The sequence below is a fragment of the Mustela nivalis genome (assembly GCF_964662115.1).
Source record: "Mustela nivalis genome assembly, chromosome: 3".
NCBI classification, from domain to species: domain Eukaryota; kingdom Metazoa; phylum Chordata; class Mammalia; order Carnivora; family Mustelidae; genus Mustela; species Mustela nivalis.
The window spans coordinates 155859354-155879279 of NC_139022.1; the positions used below are offsets into that span (position 1 = coordinate 155859354).

General features: G+C 37.3%; 1 protein-coding gene across 14 annotated transcripts in view; it reads left to right on the plus strand.

The window, feature by feature from the left end:
• Positions 1 to 19926, plus strand: part of DROSHA (drosha ribonuclease III) — a 119584-nt gene that overhangs the window by 60665 nt on the left and 38993 nt on the right. For all 14 annotated transcript variants that reach the window (XM_082724516.1, XM_082724512.1, XM_082724505.1 and 11 more), the window contains 4 exons: positions 945 to 1052; positions 11654 to 11761; positions 12290 to 12428; positions 12783 to 12843. In XM_082724516.1, the coding sequence (XP_082580642.1) occupies positions 945 to 1052; positions 11654 to 11761; positions 12290 to 12428; positions 12783 to 12843 (416 nt within the window). The remainder of the gene's footprint in view (positions 1 to 944; positions 1053 to 11653; positions 11762 to 12289; positions 12429 to 12782; positions 12844 to 19926) is intronic.

Sequence of the window (19926 nt, forward strand, 5' to 3'; positions counted from 1 at the left end):
GTAGCCATTTAATCAATGAAGCAGGCTGTGTGATATTTCCTGTTATGAATTCCTATGAGATTTTTGTTGAATAAGTGTGCAGATATAAGATTTTTTTTTATAATTAATTATTTGAAGGGAAGAGTCAGCTCCTGATCATGTCTTGCAGAAGTTTTAAATCATTTTTTTTTTTTTTTGAAAGTCCCTTCTTATCACAAATGTTAGTAGAATGTGATAGGCTCTCGTGGACTCTCAGTTGGCAGGACTGTGTGCTGCTGCAGGACTGCATTTCTCTTCCTCCCCAGGACGCTTTAACAGGATGCTTTAGAGTGATCTAGCTTATCACGTTATTTGGCTTCAACAACTATGCTTGTTTTTGTGTGGTAAATACAAATTGGTGCACACCATTTGTCTTTCTCCCTCTCCAGTGCAGAAATGGATACAGCTGTGTAGCTTGGGTGTGGGTACAAACAGCGTTCCCTTTTTTAATATTCTCCAATGTACCCTTGCTATAAGAGGTTTTGTAAGGGTTTTATAAATTAGAAGGCAACTTTTAGAATTATGTGGGTTGCAGATTAATTTACTGATTGTCTTTCTTAGATGTAAATGCTTAGCATAAGGCTTGATATAAATATAATTTTTGCAATCTGATTTTAAGTCCCAAACATTATACTTTATCTCTTTTATCAGCAAAAGGGCACTTTTTCTGTTTGAACTCACCAGAATGGCTGATTTGGTTTAGATATTTTCTTATCTGGTTACCAGGATAGGCTGGCTTATACCCAAGGCTTAGAGTGTCCTGGCCTTTATTTCAAGTAAAATATTGTAATTTGGCATGAAGAGGTTTGAATACCTGAATGTAAAGTTGATATTGAATGAATCCAGCTTATTTTCTAATGCTTGATGTTTGGCTTAATACTGCTTCACAACTGTCAGGTTACTCATCATAATGAGTTCTTTTCTAGGAAGCGCTCCAAAAAATACGACAGAAGAATACAATGAGGCGAGAAGTAACAGTGGAGCTAAGTAGTCAAGGATTTTGGAAAACTGGCATCCGTTCTGATGTCTGTCAGGTGATGATACCTCTGAGAACACATTTATACGTATATATCTCTTTCTTGAAAAGAAAGTTTTCCTAATTCTGTTAAGTTTCTATAGAACATACTATCTTATAGCTAAATGGAACACCAACCACAGATTGTTTGCTCTTGTTTTGGTTTTGTTTTTATATCAGTTTTCATGTTCCCTTGTGTATGTATGTGTGGGTGTCCGTGTGCGTGTGTGTGCACATGCACGCATGTGCATGGTGGTGAGGTGGGGGGTGCGATTACTTAGTCATGTTTTCTGTCTCTGCCTATTGAGTGAAGGCGAGTGTATTCTTCAGATGCACCTGCCTGTCTGCAGCGAATGTGTGGGTGCCTGTCCAAAGAGATAACTCCAACAGTTCTACAGGCAGACTCCTGAAGACCGTGTTGTCCGAACTTTCCAGACTTATGACTTAAACTTACACTGCGGAGAACGGAAGGCATTAATGAACAAAATCAGTATAAATTTCCTATTTGAGCCAAATGATAATAGTTTTTCCTTGCGTGAACTAATCGAGGAACATTTCAGCTGTATATAACTCTCACTGATAACTATTTTTGTTTTCCCTATGAGTGGAATTTCTACCAAATTAGAGACTCCTAAAACCAAGCATATTCTTTGAGTCTTTACTTCATTCTTTTGTTATGATTGATGCTGGTTACATTTCGTGAGAATTACAGTCAAGGCAGTGAGTACCCAGGCAGGGGTCAGGTAGTGTATTTTGCCATATTCAGCTGTTGGGAAGAATACTTACAGGCTTCGACTCACTGTTTTGGTGGCAGCATGCATGGTAATAAGTTCAAGCTGTCTCCGGTATTTATTTCATCACAATGAGGTGTTTTTTCTTTAAATCATTAGTGTTAGCATTTAATTATTATTTTGAACAGTGGGATTTAATCTTATTATTAAAGGGATTTCTAGGTGACTCATTTACATTGTGATGTCCAGAGCTACATATTTTTATGTTAAGATGGACTGCTATTGATGCCATGTTCCTAGATAATTTGAGAATAACGCTCTACCATGGCAGCCATCTGTGTCTACAAAATCTTCAGTTATTTTGCTAACTGAGCTTTTTTTTTTTTTTTTGGTGGTTTTTTTTTTTGTTTTTTTTTTTTTTTACTGTAAATATTCAGAAGTATCTTCTTCTGATTCTTTCTTGGGGTTTTGGAGCTATATTATCCAGTTTTTCTGTTTCTCCAAAACCGACATAATGTCATCCTAAGGTAGACATCATAAGAACACTGAGCAGAATGTTCAGCAATCTGCTCAAAATCTGGTGCTGTCAGGGATAAGTCATAGTTGATAAAGACATCATAAAATTGGAGAGCATTAATAACTGGAAGGGACCTTAGAGATTTTTCAGTCCAGTGGGCTTTACACTTGTGTTTTTGGTTAACTTTGAACTTTCTCTTTTTTTGTTTTTTAAACAAAACCCCATAGAGCCCTAATATGTAAAAAGATGAAAAAAGAACTGATTGGTGGGTGGTGGGTATGGACGGAGTATCCAGTTGTACTGGATTTCCACCTTGTGTAGCAGGGCCGTAAGGCAGTTTTGTTGCATTGAACACAATTTTGTTTAAAGCATTGAGCCCTTTGCCCCTTTTCTTTTGGCGAAATGCCTACACACGAGTGTGGAATAATTTGTTCTGCTGCAGTTCCGTGTTCTTCAGCTGTGTCACAAATACCTTAGTCTGGCTTCTCAGCTAGATTAGAAGCAACTGGAGAACAAGTTTACCATCTCCTCATGTATTAGATTTCACATTCTGTTTCGAGATTGGCAGGCAAAAGCACTCAGTTCCTTTGACTAACTGGTCAGAGAAATTGGATCCTAACTCAAACTCTTGCCAAGGTGACTACTCCTTGATCTAATAATAGTCCCTTCCTCTGTAGGACCCCCTCTTCCAAAGACAACTGCCATCTGTTTAGAAGCCATGTTTCCAGTCTCCAATCCTCCTGTTTTTTATAAGTAATGTTGGCCTTGTTTAATTCCTTAACCTAGAATAAATGCTTCTTTTAGTGCGTGTTCCTCAAATAAGATAGCAGGTGGCATGTAATAATGCAGTTTAAAACATTCAGAATAAAGGCATTTAGTATGTTTGTTAAGGAAGAATAAGAATCTGAGAAATAGGAGTTAAATGAATACTTTGAATAATCCTGAAGCCTATGAACAGATAGACTCGTGCATAATTTTAAGGGCAAAAAGCACTTCTTTAAAACCCTCAGGGGTGGGGATGGGGGAGGGATTCTCTGTTTGGTAATTCATTGATGCAGAACCTACTGTTCATCAGTAATAATTGCTGGTAGGTTGCTGGCAAAAGCATTGTGATGTTATCTGGCTGCTGCTGGAGATAAAACTGTTGTGATAAATCTAAGGTGGAGAAACATTAAGTACCAATCTCTCATTCTAGAAGTATAATTTCCCAACCAGAGAAGTTACTGGGGTTTTTATGAAAATTCTACATTTTGCCCCATCCAGTGTTAGAAGGAATGGAACTCTAGGACGGGCCCAAAACCTGTAATTGTACGTGAGCTAAATGCAGAACTTGAAGCCATGTTTAGAGACAGACTATTAAAAAGTTTTTTTCTGTGTTGCTGTCTATTAGTGACTTCTGGGCAATATGGGGGTAGGGGGAGCAGGAAGTAAAACCTGAAACTGAGGCTTAAAAATTAACAGTATGCCTCAGAAAAGGTAGAAAGTCAACATGTTGCTGCAGGATCTGTATTTTAAGAGTGGGGTTCTGCCCATTGAGCTTGAACTAGTATCTTATAGATACTTTACTTTGGTAAGGAAGTGACTCATGGGGATCAATAAACTGAGCCATAAGAACAGAGAATGGGTAAAGGTGACAGAGACATCAAAAAAAGAGCAAGGAATCTGCTACCATTATGGTTCTCTAACCCGCATAAGGCTTATGCTGCACTTGGGGGTGCTAACTCCTTGAGAAAACTAAGGAGGCCCAGGTGCATGGAGAATTGCTGGGAGAAGGAGCTGAGTTGTGGTGGTTGGTATCTGTACTGAGTAGACGCAGGGCTTTCTTTGGACTCCTTCAGAGTTGTGCTGTTTTCCCACAGTGACTCTGGAGTGGAGTGGAAATCTGCCGTGCAGTATCACACTAACTGATATTTTCGATCCATGATCTATCAAGGGGTGACTGAATAGTGAAAATAAGTATCTCCAAGGATGAGGAGGTTTTGGACAACACATTCAAGGAATCATTTTCTAAGTTAGAACTTGGGGTGGAAATAGAGATTTATACCTCCAAGAGACATATGGCTTCACAGTTACTGTTAACAAATTTTTGGACCATGTGAGATACTTGATTTTTTTTTAACTGGAGATGTAGTGCTTCTTGTAAAGGAAGAGAACAAGATTTTGTTTGAAGGCTAACTGACCTGATAGAGAGCTGTCAGGGTTACAGTTTATTATGGAAATTTCCAACATTTTCTACAAGATGAGGGAGAAATGTGTGGTGAGCTCTGTGCCATCCTCACACAGCTTCAGCCCTTATCAGCAGCATGTCTGTAACCTCACAGTCACTGCTCATGTTTTCCTGATTGTCTGCTATATCTGTTTCAGTCTGCTCCATTGACCGTTGAGATGAGATCTGTACATTGTTGTGAGTTGCTGTGTTTAAAGTCTCTTTAGGTTCTCATTCCATTTTTCCCTTCTTTTTCCTTGCAAATTCTTGTTGTTGAAGAACCTGGATTGTGTTCTGTAGTGTTCCTAAGGTCTAATCTGGGTTTTGCTGATTGCAACTTCATGGTATCATTTAACATGTGCTTCTCTTCCTAATATTTCCTATAAATTATCATAAACTGCTGTCTAATAGAATACTACTGGCCATACGTGGCTATTTAAATTTAAATTAATTAGAATTAAATGAAATTAAAAATTCAGTTCTTAGTTGTCCTAGCCATATTTCAAGCACTTAATAGACTATTAAGACTATCTGGCTAGTGCCTATTATAGCAGTAGAGATGCAGAATATTTCCATCATTATAGAAAGTTCTGTTGGATGGCAGCGATCAGATTTAAGTTTATTTTTTTGCACAACTTTTTCATAGGTGGTAGTGTGGTGTCTCTCTCTCTTTGTGTGTCTTTTTATAAGTGATAATCCAAACATTTAATAGTTCTTTTAGAAAGTAAATTCTGTTCATAGAAATCTGACTTAATCTGATCATTTTTCAGTTGAAGAGATCAGTCTTCAAATTGGAATGTATTTCTCCTCAATCATGTGCCTTTTTTTTAAATTGAAGTATATAGTTGATATAAAATTAAATTAGTTTCAGGTGTACAACACATAGTGATTTAACAATTATTTACATTACAAAATACCACAATAAGTATATTACAATATTACTGTGTTGTACTTTTTATCTCTGTGACTTAATTTTACAACGGGAAATTTATATTTCTTAAATCCCTTCACCCATTTCATCCATTCCCCCACCTCCCTACTCTTTGGCAATCTCCAGTTTGTTTTCTGTACTTATGAGTCTGTTTCACTTTTGTTGTTGTTTGTTTATTTGCTTTATATTTTAGATTTCACATATAAGTAAATCATAGAGGTTTTTTTTTTCTTTCTCTGTCTGGTTTATTCATTTAGCTTAATACCCCCTAGATCCTTCAATGGCCTCTTTTTTATGTGTGACATTACTAGTCACCGATGAATTATGACCTAGACCCATATTTATTAAGAGCTGCCAAAGTGATATTTTAATTCTGTCTTTCTTTCTGCATTTATTAGTTAGAATACTTAAAAAAAAGAATCTTCCCCTTGGTACTGGTCCCATATAGGGACTCCGTATGACACAAAAAAATTACTCATTTGATTTATTCTGTAATACATGAAACAGTAATCCCAGAATAACAATATTAATGGCACCACCAACAAAATGACAATGGGAGGTAGTTGTTTGTTTGGGGGTATTCCTTGTGGTCTGTGATTCTCTGCAGATTGATCACACAAGGCCTACACGCTCCGATTACTCTTTTTAGGTCACTTGTGCTTAGAGCACAAACTAGTTACACAGACTCATTTATTTCATTTGACTTTTGATTTTAAGTGTTTCTTTTTAAATACCATTTTATAAAATGGTATTTAAAACTATCTGTAAAATAGTTACCGTAATTCCAAACTTAGGTTTACAAAGCCAAGTCTGATTTTAAAAATCTAATTTATATCTGTTTCTTCTACCCCATTCTTGCCACCCTGAGCCCCTAAGAATAGCTGTCTTTTAAAATTGATTTAATTTTCCTTTTTAATATAAGCAAAAACATACACACGCATGCTCTTTGTTTGGCCTCCCCTCTGTCAAACTGTTTTTATTATGTGGTCACGGTAAGGTCCATTTTCTTTGCTTTTTTTTTTTTTTTCCTTTTTATATCTCTTTATATTTAGGGAGGTTTATAATTCTGTTCTAATGGTTATCTTTATGTTAACACCTTAGTAGTCTAATGAAACTTTCCCCTCTGTTCCTGTGTGTGTGTATGTGTGTGTGTGTGTGTGTCCCATGTCCCATTGTCCCATTGTCCCATGAAAATGACTACTGTTTACTATTTCTTGTGATCCTCTTATCCAGTATCTAATTTGAAGTAATTATCCTCTTGCTGCAAGGTAGTATCTCTGAGATACACAGCAGCCTCATCCTTGCTCTTCATGGACTTCACATTTTTCCCTTCATTTTCTGATATTTGTACTACTCTGTAGAGTATTAAGCATTTCCTATAATATCAACTCACTTATGATTATCTACAGGTAAAAATATATTTGAAGATAATTGCTAGTTTATATGTTAGTGTTTATCTCATGTTCTTCCCCCCACCCTTTTTCTTCAATTGAGCTCATTTCTAGTAGATTCCTTAGTCTGCCTTCAGCTCCTGTCATGGTCTCAGGGTCCTGGGATCGGGCATTGCATCGGATTTCTGCTCAGCAGGGAGCCTGCTTCCTCCTCTCTCTCTGCCTGCCTCTCTGCCTACCTATGATCTCTGTCTATCAAATAAATTGGAAAAAAAAAAAAAAAGAATGATCCTTGAGGTCCTACATGTTCCTAACCATTTGTCTTTAAATATAAAGGCCACATAAGCTGGATGTAAAATTTGTGGTTTATGTTTTCTTTCATTAACATCTTAAATATGTTTCCATTGTTTTCTGGCATAAAGCAATGCTGTCAGTCCTTTTGGTTAATTTTTTCAGATATGCTGTGTATCCTTCCATTATATACTTATAAATTGTCTTTTTTCTCAGAAAAGTTTCTTTGAATTACACATTTCATTATTCTGTTGTTTTGGTTTTCTTTAAGGATTCCTGTTATATGTTTCTTGTATCTTCTTTGCTTGTTTCCTGTATCTGTCACTATCTCTTGAATGCTTCATTTCCTGTTAATTTTTTATTTCTCTAAAATTTTTCCTTTTCCTATCTTTTATTTCTCAAAGCATCGTCCATTGGTTAATTTGTTTTTTTCTTCATTCTGTTTAGTCTCTGTTCTTAAAATGATTATTTCCTTTTATGTCTTTTCCCTGAGTTTTGTCACTTCTTTTCAAATCTACTTTCATCTAGTCATTTCATTTCTGAGTTATGATAATATTTATCTGTAGTTTCTTTTACAAAAAGCTCCAATTGCTTTATTTTGTTTAGCTTGTTTTGAAATGTTAGGTCATAGCTTTCATCTGTTTTATTGGCATGTTTCTCTGGCTTTTTTTTTTTTAATTATCTGAGGAATCTTACTCTGCTCTTTTTCTCTATTTTCTGATAAAATCCTTGGATGGTATGATTCTTTTCTGTTTCTCTTCAAGTTAAATAAAGTTAAATAAGTGAAATATTTTCCTGTATTTTAAGAAGGCAGTTGGGGCACCTGGCCGGCTCAGTGGGTTAAGTATCTGCCTTTGGTTGAGGTCATGATCTCAGGGTCCTGGGGTCAAGCCCCACATCAGACTCTCTGCTCAGCAGGGAGACTGCTTCCCCCTCTCTCTCTGCCTGTCTTTCTGCCTACTTGTGATCTCTCTCCTCTGTCAAATAAATAAATAAAATCTTAAAAAAAAAAAAAAAAAAAGAAGGCTGTGTAAGCCAAATTAGCCCCTCCTTCTACTGTTTTTGCAAAGTGATTTTTAAAAAAAGGACTTTTGATACCTGAGACCTGCCCCCACTGCTTCCTCCTCTATTTTATTTAGATTCCCTCTTTCTTTTGCTCTTTATTGTTCCTCTCCTGCTTAAATGTGGCTTTTTCCCCCAGCACTGTCTTCACACCATGGGGCTGTACCCTGAAAGGGAAGTTCAGTTTTTCATTGAGCATTTATAGGGCTTCAGCACTCTGGTGCCGTTACACTGCCCTCTTGTACTCACCCAGAACATTGGAATCTGCAGAGCCCTCTCCAGTTTTGGTCACATATTCTTTCTTTTTTCTTTTTTTTTTTAAGATTTTTAAAATTTATTTTATTTATTTGACAGAGAGAAAGATATCACAAATAGGCAGAAGAGGCAGGCAGAGAGAAAGGGGGAAGCAGGCTCCCCGCTGAGCGGAGAGCGTGATACGGGGCTCAATCCTAGGACTCTGAGACCATGACCTGAGCTGAAGGCAGAGGCTTAACCCACTGAGCCACCCAGGTGCCCCTTGGTCACATTTTCTATGAATATATGTTAATTGGGGGGTTCTTGCATTCTCAGGACTATCAGAAGCCCTGCTACTCTCCCTGTCTTTTCTCTCTCACAGATGCTGAGATCTTTGTCCTCACCCTGTCTTATTTAGGTGTTCATGGGGGTACCTTGTTGTCTAGTTTTTATTGTTCATATTGCTTATAGGTGTGTTTTGCTAACCTGGTTGCTCAGTTTTTATGAGAGAATTTAAATAGCTTTACACATACATCCATTTCCATACAATCTTTTTTTATTTTTATTTTTTTAATTTTAATTTTTTTTTTCCATACAATCATTAAAGGAGAAAACATTTGCGAGACTTAAATTGGCAGTTTGGAGGGAGGTGCTCAGTGATTGTATGTATTTCAACATTGCAAAGATTGATAGATTGAAAAACTGAGCTAGACTTGTTAATAGTCTTGTAGATAACATTGAGACTTTGTTGTCTGGGTTACAAGATAGACATGGTCATAGATACCTTTTAGTGGTATTCACAAGAAGTAGACTTACCGGATAGAGATACTGGTGTAGTGAAGGGACTCAAAGCTATTTCATACCAGTAAAAGTTAAAAGAAATAAGACTTAGATTAACAAAGAGAAGATGTGGAGATATTACTGTTACATATAGTTTGTTTTTCTTCTGGGGTACAGCTAGGTTCAAAGAGATAAACTTTCAAAAGAGACATAATTTGGGCTAAATGTTAATAATAATTTTCTAATCATCAAAGTACTCCAAAGAGGGTGTTCTTTCCTTTTTAAAGAGAAATTTATTAAGGGGGCCCCCTGGGTGGCTCATTCAGTTAAGTGTCTGCCTTTGACTCAGGGTGGGATCCCAGCTTCCTGGGATGGAGCCCTACATCGACCTCCCTGCTCAGCAGGGAGTGTGCTTCTCCCTCTGCCACCACACCTGCTGTCTCTCTTTCTCAAATAAATAAAAATCTTTAAAAAGTTATTAAGGAAAGTGGATATACAATGTTATATTAATTTTTGCTGCACAACATAGTGATTCACACCTCTATATGTAGTGCTCACCTTGGTAATTGCAGCTGCTATCTGTCACCATACTCTGTTACAACATTATCGACTATATTCCCAATGTCTTCCATTTCATTGCTGTCACTTACATATTTTATAACTGAAAATTTGTACCATTTAACCTCTTTTACCCATTTTGTCTGTTCTCCATACTCCCCTTCCCTTTGGCAACGACCAGTTTATTCTCTGTATTTTTTAAATTATTTCGTTTGCTTCTGTTTTTTGTTTGTTTTGTTTTTTAGATTTCACACATATGTGAAGTCATACAATATTTGTCTTTCTGTAATTGACTTATTTCATTTAGCATAATAACCTGAAGAGGGTATCCTTTTTTGACAGGTAATGATCCATCCCTCCCTGGAGGTATTAAAAAAATATGATATTTTTTTACCAGTTTGAGTTCACACTTCATAAAGATAGGTGGACTGTGTAGTCTGCATGCCCCTTCTACCTTGAATTTTTAGCAATTTTCTGCTAAAGCTTTTTCCTTCTTGAGCTTTCTGCAGTTTAAATGCCTGGAAAGTGATACTATACTTTGACCACACTTTTTTTTCCATATTACTGTGTTTTTTAATGCAGTACTTACAACAACAAAGTAGACAAAATGCCAGTGATTCGGGTCATAATGTCATATCTCTGGGAAGCCCTTGAAGCAAAGAGCATATCCTTACTGCTTTTCTCTTCCACAGCTGTAGTAAGCCTTGCCCATGAAGGTGCTCAATATACATTTATTGAATTAAACTGGAAAGAAGGACTTCCTGTTGATTGGAATTTCTACTTGGGAGCACGAGTCTTTCCTTATAAGTTAAAACAGGAAACTGATTTCTGCAGTTACAAGCAAATCCATTATCATGTATTTTTTAAACAATGCCATCTGAAAATACTTCAAAGACTAAAATGATATAAAGCATATGTCAGTCATTCTGGGGGCTGTGCCCAGCCTATAGGTTCTGATGAATAAGAATGACTCCTTTCTCTTGAGTTCTAGGGAAGTGTAATTTAAAAAAAAGAAAAAGCAATGACTTTTATGAAATTATCTCACAATGAGGAATCTTTAGCCAAATGAAAAGTGATTGAAATAAAAGTAAAAGTTCCATGTCCTCAGGTGACATAACTGTATTGGTAGTTATAAAGTTTTCCTTGGAATATTAGATTATTAAGTATTAAACCTAGAATGGCCTTTTGAGATCACCTGACTGAGAAGTTCTTACCTGGAGGATAGTGATGGGCTTTTAGGAGTCTGTGAACCTATTAAAATTGCATACATTTTTTGCATGTTTGTGCACATAGGCATTTTTCTGAGGAAAGGGTGATTTTCTTTAGATTCTCAAAAATGTCTTGACCCTGACAAAGGTTCAGAATTTATGAACTCTAAAAAAAAAAAAAAAAAAGAATTTATGAACTCTAGTCCATTTTCTTAGCAGTAAAGATAGACAAGGAGGCACAGAAATTCTGCTGGCTTCGTTGAGGTCACTCTGCTGAATGCTGATGAAGCAGGTTGTTCCTACTTGAATGAGGGCTAAGAAGCCTTGTACTAAGATAGGCATTTTTTTTGGTATTTGCTCATTTAATCCTTTTAACCCTCGCCCCCTTTGGAAATAGCTCTCCTGATGATCCTTATTCTGTAGGTGAGGAAACAGAGAGAGATCAAAAAACTCCTCTGCCAGGTTCCACAATGAATGAGTGAAGCAGGAATCAGACTGAGGCATTGTGATTCCAGAGACTATACCCTGAGCAACTGTAGTCCACCACTCCTCAAGAGGGGATTGGCAGGGATGCCACGTGGCCAGTAAACTGTTTGAGGACTTTGGGAGTTGAAATCTGGGATGAGAAAAATGGTTCTTGTTTGTTGTAAAATAAATGAAGGATTATTACAACTTTTGATCGAGATAAACGTGTTGAAATTTTCTTTCTAGCATGCCATGATGTTGCCCGTCTTGACCCATCATATCCGCTACCACCAATGCCTAATGCATCTAGACAAGTTGATAGGCTATACTTTCCAAGATCGTTGTCTGTTACAGGTAAGAAATACTCTCCTGTACACTCACATAACAGCAAAATAGTAGTAATTCATCTTGCAGGTTACAAATAGAACATTGAGATTCTCCATTCCGGGAGATAATGAGGATGTTTAGTAACACAGCTCTCTCCATTACTCTACTCTGGTTGATACTTTCAAACACTTTTTCTCACCTTTCATTTTATTTTATTTTTATTTTTTTGACACTATCCCTAAAGAAATAGACTAAAGCTAAAATTTGTCTGTCAAACCTGAGTCCTTTCTTTAAGGCTTGCGTTCTTTGTGGCTCTTCTTTCCAGGTGATAACTATTGTAATTCTCCTTTGAAAGATGTGGATTTGGGGGTTTCTTTTTAGAAAAGGTCTTGCACTAGAGCTCTGGAAATTTGACCCTGGAGAAGATAAGATGGAAAGATCAGGGCTTAAAATTTTACTGGATAGATCGTTTTCAGCCATTTCGTTTGAGAGAATATAAAGATGGCACTTCTGTGCTGAGTTTTTCAGACTAAATTTATTTTGTTAAAATTTTAGCTGGCCATGACTCATCCGAGTCATCACTTAAATTTTGGAATGAATCCTGATCATGCCAGGAATTCTTTATCTAACTGTGGAATTCGACAGCCCAAATATGGAGATAGAAAAGTTCACCACATGCATATGAGGAAAAAAGGTATGTTTGGATTCTACTCTTGTGTTTTCGTCTATGTTCCCTGTTGTAAATTAAGTCCCCACCAGGAAGAGTTTCCTGGTGACTGTTGCATATTCTCATTTTATAGTGCTTTCTGACCCATACGTAACAGCATTCACTTTGAGCATTATTATAAGGATGGATGAATTTTTTAGGAAAATTTTTTGCTACTATCAAGTGTTTTAAGTAACTAAAGTGAACAGACTTGTAGACATGCAGATATCAAACCTTTTGAAATCAAACTGGGGTAAGATAGATAATTGCCTTTCTATGTAAAATATCATGGTCCTAGAATGCTTCTAACAGTATTTCCTTATTTATTTACTTTTTAAATAGGAATTAACACTTTAATAAATATCATGTCACGCCTTGGCCAAGATGACCCCACTCCCTCAAGGTAAAGTGGCTTTTGTTAATAATAGCTTTATGGAGGTATCATTCACATACCATACGAGTCACTCACTTGAAGTATACTATTCAATGGTTTTTAGAACATTCACGGAGTGGTGCAGTCTTGATCACTACTTAATTTTAGAATGTTTTCAGCATCCCAAAAAGAAACCTGTACTCTGCATTTCCCCTCATTCTGCCCAGCCCTAGGCAACCACTTTTCTACTTTCAGTGTGCTTTCAATTTTTATGGATTTGCCTATTCTGAACATTTTATATAATGGTATCATACAAATATGTGGTCCCTTGTGACCAACTTTTTAAAATTATTGATTTTTAATCATTTTTATATATTCCAGATACAAATATCTTATCAGATACAAATTTGCAAACATTTTTTCTCATTCTATGGATTGTTTCTTCATTCTTTTGAAGATATCCTTCAAAGCAAAAAAGTTCTGATGAAGTCCAGTTTCTCTTTTACTTGTGTTGCTTGGGCTTTTGACATCATGTTTAAGAAGCCATTGCCTAATATAAAATCACAAAGATTGGGGCACATGGGTGACTCAGTGGATTAAGGCCTCTGCCTTCAGCTCAGATCATAATCCCCGCATCAGGCTCCCTGCTCAGGTGGGGAGTCTACTTCCCCCTCTCTCTCTGCCTGCCTCTCTGCCTACTTGTGATCTCTGTCTGTCAAATAAATAAATAAAATCTTTTTTTAAAAAAAATCACAAAGATTTACATCTTTTTTTCTTTTAGGAGTTCAGTAGTTTTTTCTCTTAACATTGAGCTCTTTGGTTTATTTAGAGTTAATTTTTGTTTATGGTGTGGAGTAGGTGCATTCCTTTTGCTGTTGATATCCAGTATCATATGTTGAAAAGACTAATCTTTTTCCATGAAATTGTTTTGGTACCCTTGTTGAAAATTAATTGGTGGTATATGTGAAAGATTATTTTTAGACTCTGAGCTCTATTCCACTGATCTGTATGTCTGTCCTTATGCCAGTACCATACTGTCTTGATTACTATAGCTTTATAGTAAGCTTTAAAAATAAGAAATGCAAGATCTCCAGCTTTCTCTCTCTCTCTCTTTTTTTTTTTTTTCACGATTATTTTGACTATTTTGGATCCATTACATTTCCACGTAAGATTTTGGATTAGTTTATCGATTTCTGCAAAGAAGTTGGCTAGGGGCGCCTGGGTGGCTCAGTGGGTTGAGCCGCTGCCTTCGGCTCGGGTCATGATCTCGGAGTCCTGGGACCGAGTCCCGCATCTGGCTCTCTGCTCAGCGGGGAGCCTGCTTCCTCCTCTCTCTCTCTCTCTCTCTCTGCCTGCCTCTCGGCCTACTTGTGATCTCTGTCTGTCAAATAAATAAATAAAATATTTAAAAAAAAAAAAAGAAGTTGGCTAGGATTTTGATAGGGATTATGTTGCATCTATAGTTCAATTTGTGAACAGTTGCCATCTTAATATTAAGTTTCTGAACCTTTAATATCTTTATATTTATTCAAGTTGTTTTTAATTTATCCCAATAGTATTTTATAGTTTTAAGTGTACATTTTGTATGTCTTTTGCTAAATTCATTCCTGGGGTTTTTGTGTTTTGTTTTGTTGTTATATATGGAATTGTTTTTCTTAATTTCACTTCTGGATTGTTCATTGCTATGTAGAGAAATAAAATTAATTTTTTTATATTGATCTTCTATCTTGCAATCTTAATGAGCTCATTTGTTAACTCTAATAGTATTTTAGTGGATTGCTTAGAATTTTGGGGGGTATATGATCATATTACCTACCAATAGAGATAGTTTTACTTTTTCCTTTCCAGTCTGGATGTCATTTCATTCTCTGAACATAGTTGCCTTGGCTAGAACTTCCAGTATAATACTGAATTGAAGTTGTGAGAGTGGATCTTTGTCTTCTTCCTAAAATTTTTAGGGGAAAGCATTCTTTTGCATTGAGAATGGTGTTAGCTATGCATTTTTCATAGATGTTTTTTATCTGGTTGAGGAAACTCCCTTCTGTTCCTAGTTTGCTGAATGTTTTTTAATGAAAATGTATAGAATTTTGTCAAATGCTTTTTGTGTGTGTCTGTTGAGGTCATCATCTGTTTTTTTTTTTTCCAGCATTTACTCTATTCATATGGTGTATTGTGTTCATTGATTTTTGGATATTGAACCAACCTTACTTTCCTGGGATACATCTCACTTGGTTATGGTATATAATCCTTTTTATATGCTCTAAACTTAGTCTGCTTGTATTGTGTTGGGTATTTTGTGTCTATATTCATAAGTTATTGGTCTGAAGTTTTCCTTTTCTGTGATGTTTTGTATGGTTTTATTATTAGGATAACACTGGTCTTATATAATGGGTTGAAGATACCTTCTTATAGTAACGTTCTTTTGTGCGGACTTGAGCCCCTGGAGAATCTGGGAAGAAAGTGGATTGTTTCTAAACTCATAAACACCCATGGAAAACTGAATGGAAGCAAGGCTGATGAAGCTCTGATGTTGCTCTCAGGAGGCTTATCTGTGTGTGTGAAACAAGCAGGTTATGTTCTGAAAGTCAGTAGAGGAGATTGCTTGAGGGCATATTTCTTTTTTCACCAGGCAGTTGAAAAGTTGAACAGCCAGGCTTGTCCCTCTTGGGTTCGAGGCTTCGAAGGATGCAGGGTGGGTTGAGCGGGTTTAGAAGTGACAGAGTTGACAGTTGCTGCAGCTCAAAACTGGCCTCTACAGCTAAGAGAATGACCAGCCATAGTTAGCATAGCTTCTTTTTCTACCTTTTTTTCATCTGTCACTTTTCTTTCTAAATTGGCTTGCCTTGAGTTGCTTTCTTGAAATTGTCATAGACCATACTATCTTCCGCTTCAATCAAGAGGTAAAAAGAAAGGCAGAATGAAACTTTAAATTACCGTTTGAAGATGATCAGATGCCTTACTATGGTATTCTGTGAGCGTCTAAGATCAGAAAAGAACTGTCTAATTAGAAGAGCCCTTAATCACACCCTCAGGGACAGTGTGGCCATGGTTTCATTTTCCCTCCTATCTTGTAGAGTCTTCAGATGACCAGTTCTTATTTTAATAAGTGGAACCCTCAGTTCCCTACAGCCCCGTTAGCAAGGCTACACATGCCCTACACGTGTACTTTCTAGTGATGAAAGCATGAGCTTAAATTATCTTTGTTTCATCTATCCCAAATGTAGTTGTTGGTATAAATTGTCTTTTGATAGTGCTGTTCAGATGTCATGATTTAGGTTTTCTTTTGCTCTGTCACAAAGAGATGGCTTTCTTACTGAGGCAGAAGGAATTCTGAGAAACTGTGTTCATATTGAAAATGATAGAGAATAAACAAATATCTCTTGTCCTTTGCTGCTCGTGTTGAGAGCCTCTTGCTGTGTACCTGATCTTAACTGCTGATGACAGAGCTGACTCCACGTTTCTGTTCAGGAAGAGCCTCCTCGACACTTTGGTGGCCAGCTCTGCTGCTGGCCGGCAGCCCCCTGTGCACAGCTGTGGGAGCTGTACTTCAGAATCTTCCTGCAAATTCAGTTCGGTGGGACATTTATCTGGTGCCTTTTGAGTTTGAGGCAGTTTATAGGTCTTTTAGAGGAATTTAAGGCCAGTAAGACAAAGCCCCCACTTACCAGGAGGTGTGACCAAGAGGACCATAAGCCTAAATGACTTCATGAAAGGGGTCCTTTGGTAAGTGCTTCAGTGAAGGTCAAAACCAAAACATACATAGTCTGCTGTGGGGCTGATAGCTCTGGTGGTTGTTTAGGAATTATAGGTCAGTTTTTTATTGTACACTTCAGTGATTGAATTCACTTGAAGTGATTTGCCCTCTCCCTTTTTTGTCTCAGTTTGCTGTTCTAAGATGGGATGCAGTTATCCCTGCTCCTTGGGAAGTGTTTGTAGATCTTTGACACAAACACTCTCAGATTGCAAGTGTCAGTGATTGTACCTCCTCCCAAGTGAGCTTGCTCAGAGCTTCAGACTTGAGAAAGGACAGCGGGAATGAGCTGCTAACGGAAGTGGGAATGTGAAGGAGCAAGGCAGGCGGGCGGGAGGGCTGAGGGGAGGGGCTCTTGATCCAGTTCTTTTCCTGGTCCTCCTGGAAACCACTCCTCACACCCCTGCCCTTCCTGCTCTACAGTTAGTGACAACATTTTGCCAGTTCTACCCTCACACTGCCTCTGCATTCAGTCATCTTGCTATTTCTGGAGCCTGAATTCTAGTTTTTAGCTATAACTTGCTTGAAAGCTTTCAGTGATGTCTCATCACCTACTGGATAAGCCTGAACCTCCCCATCTGCATCCAGCAACCGAGACCTGGCCCCAGGCCACTTTCCCAGGCACGTATTGCTTTTCCCTGTGGCTGCTTACACACCATTACCACTGCTATCAGGTTCACTCTTTCCCTTCCTCAAACGCCAACAGTCATTCTACATCTCCCCCTGGAATGCCCCGGAACCCTGTTTTATGGCCTGATTTTCTTTACTGTAAGCATCTTGACGGTCTTTGGTTATACTCTTTCTTTTTCTTTTTTTTTCAAATAGTACCTTTTACAAAGCAAAAGCTCAGTAAATAAGTATTAAAGGAAAGAATACCATTCATGATATTATTTTCATGTCAAGTTATTATTTACATTTTCCTAGAAATAGGGAAACTTGGATATTAAGAAATAGGAAAACTTGGATGGTTAAGAACCATCAGCAGAGGTTTAAATGGCAGATTAGTATCTTACTTAATCTGATTTGGCACCAGGTAGGATTTACAAAAAGGCATGAAGTTTTAAATAAACAAAAATCTGTCTATCAGAACTATAAAATAATTCACTTTTATGATGGCATTATCTCATGCGAATTTGCCACCCATAATTTTTTAAAGTGTCACTGTTTGAATGCATAGATCTCAGTTGTATAATTATATTTAAGTTATATAAATTTCAGTGAATTCTTACCACAGAAAGGATATCTGAAGGATTAGGCTTTTGGTGGCATTCAAGTAATCCATGTATTATCAGTAAGACCTTTGGGAAAGGGACTAGAAGACTGGTAATGGAAAAAGAAGCTGCCTTGTTTCATTTTGTTTTTTGCTTGGTAGAGTCATTGGTAGACATCATATTTAAGAATGTGTTGGAACAAAGAGTGATTCACGTATGGACTATTTATTAATGTCTCCGTGTTTAAGGAAATGGTAGTTACAATTTCAATCAGTTATACATAAATGTCTTGCATTCAAGACAATAAAACATGCTTGAGTATATGTGAATTCCACTGAGTAGATTTGCTGGCTTAAAAATTCAGGTTAAATTCCAGAGGTGCTTAACCCGGGTTCCCTGGGTCCAGCAGGTCTCAGACCTGGTATCTCTGTGGCCTTCCCTTCCACTAAGTGTCCAGGTAGATGTAGTGAATAGAAGGAATTCCTGAACTGGGTGGAAGGTTCAGCTGATCTCCAGCCACCCTTTCTAGCTTTAATTGACCTGTCACTGGTTGAGGCCTAGAAGGAAAGGTGAGAAAATGTCCACACCCTCTCCGTGGCAGTTACACTTGGACTTGACCCATCCCAAGATGGTTTTCCATGGCATAAAGGTTGCCTTCCAGTGATTCCTGCTACAGGGAGACTGTTATGTTTTATAAAGTGTTTTGAGTTCCTCAGACCAAATGTGCTATATAAATGTTACAGTTAATCTGGATTTCCTAATGTCTTTGTTGATTCAGTTCTCAAAAACAAATGGAGTGTTTATTGTTCAGTAAACATTTCCTCTTGGAGCTTACTAGTTCTTATAAAGAGAGTGATTAAGGAAGGTAGGAACAATAGAAGAAGGAACAAAGGCTTTGCGACTATACTCAACAGTGACTAGAAGCTCACTCTGTCCATTTTTTCTGGATAAACCATTGGATTAGGAATTGTCCAGTATAATAATAAACTGAAGTGGTATTTAATCCCCATTTCTGTTTGTGGCTTATTGCTAGTGTTTAGTCACAGTGAGGATACAGAAAAACATGTGTTGCATATGGGGAAATTATTTAGTGGATGGCAGACTCACTATTGAATAAGGCTGTGTGGAACTGTGACCTTGCGTTTTAGCACACTGAATAATAGTCAAACATTGTGGTTATTAAAATCCTAGACATAGTTCTTGTCTCCCTGAAAGTTTATAAAACAAATTAAAGTATAGCTTATGCTAGTGTGAGTTCACTCACATAGTATATGACTCAAAGCAGGTATTATTCTTTGATGAGATGTCCTATTTTTTAATAAAGCATAAGACAATCCAGCTATGGTTTGTCTTCACCTCAGGTACGGTTTCTGGCTTTCCATGTTAAGTAGATTTTCCTGGATAGTACTTTGAACTGTTGGGAAGAAAATAAAGTCTCTACCACAGAAAATACTATTTTCATTTTACTGACATTTGGAAAAGAACAGGATGATTCTAATTCTTTCTTTTTTAAAAAAACTCACCATTTCAGGGGACCTGGGTAGTTCAGTTGGTTAAGCATCTGCTTTTGGCTCAGGTCATGATCTCAGGGTCCTGGGATTGAGCTCCATGTCCCCCTGGACGTGAAGCCTGCTTCTTCCTCTTCCTCAGCCTCTACCCCTGCTTGTACTCTCTGCCTTTCAAATAAATAATAAAATCTTTAAAAAAAAAAAAAAAAAGACCAAAAAACTCTCACCATTTCTGTTCTTTGTTCCCGTCTCTCAGGACAACAGTTTATTAGGTTTCACAAAATTAAGTTGGCAAGAAGTCTGAGGGATTAACATGTTACCATGTTAACTAGGGCCTCTATTCCTTGATGCTTTCTCCAAGAATGATGATAGTCACTTTTGGAGTTCTGCTGTATTTGACAAAAAGCAAAGTGCAGTATCAAGTAGCTTCCAAATGATATATTTTTTAAATATAAGGTTTAGTCAGGGGCATCTGGTTGGTTCATCAGTTGAACGTCTGGCTCTTGATTTTGGCTCAGGTTGTGATCTCAGGGTTCTGGGAACGAGGCCTGTGTTGGGCTCTGTGCTCAGCGGGGAGTCTGCTTGAGGTTCTCTCTTGGTCTCCTGCTCCCCCACACTGTGCTCTCTCTCTAAAATAAATCTT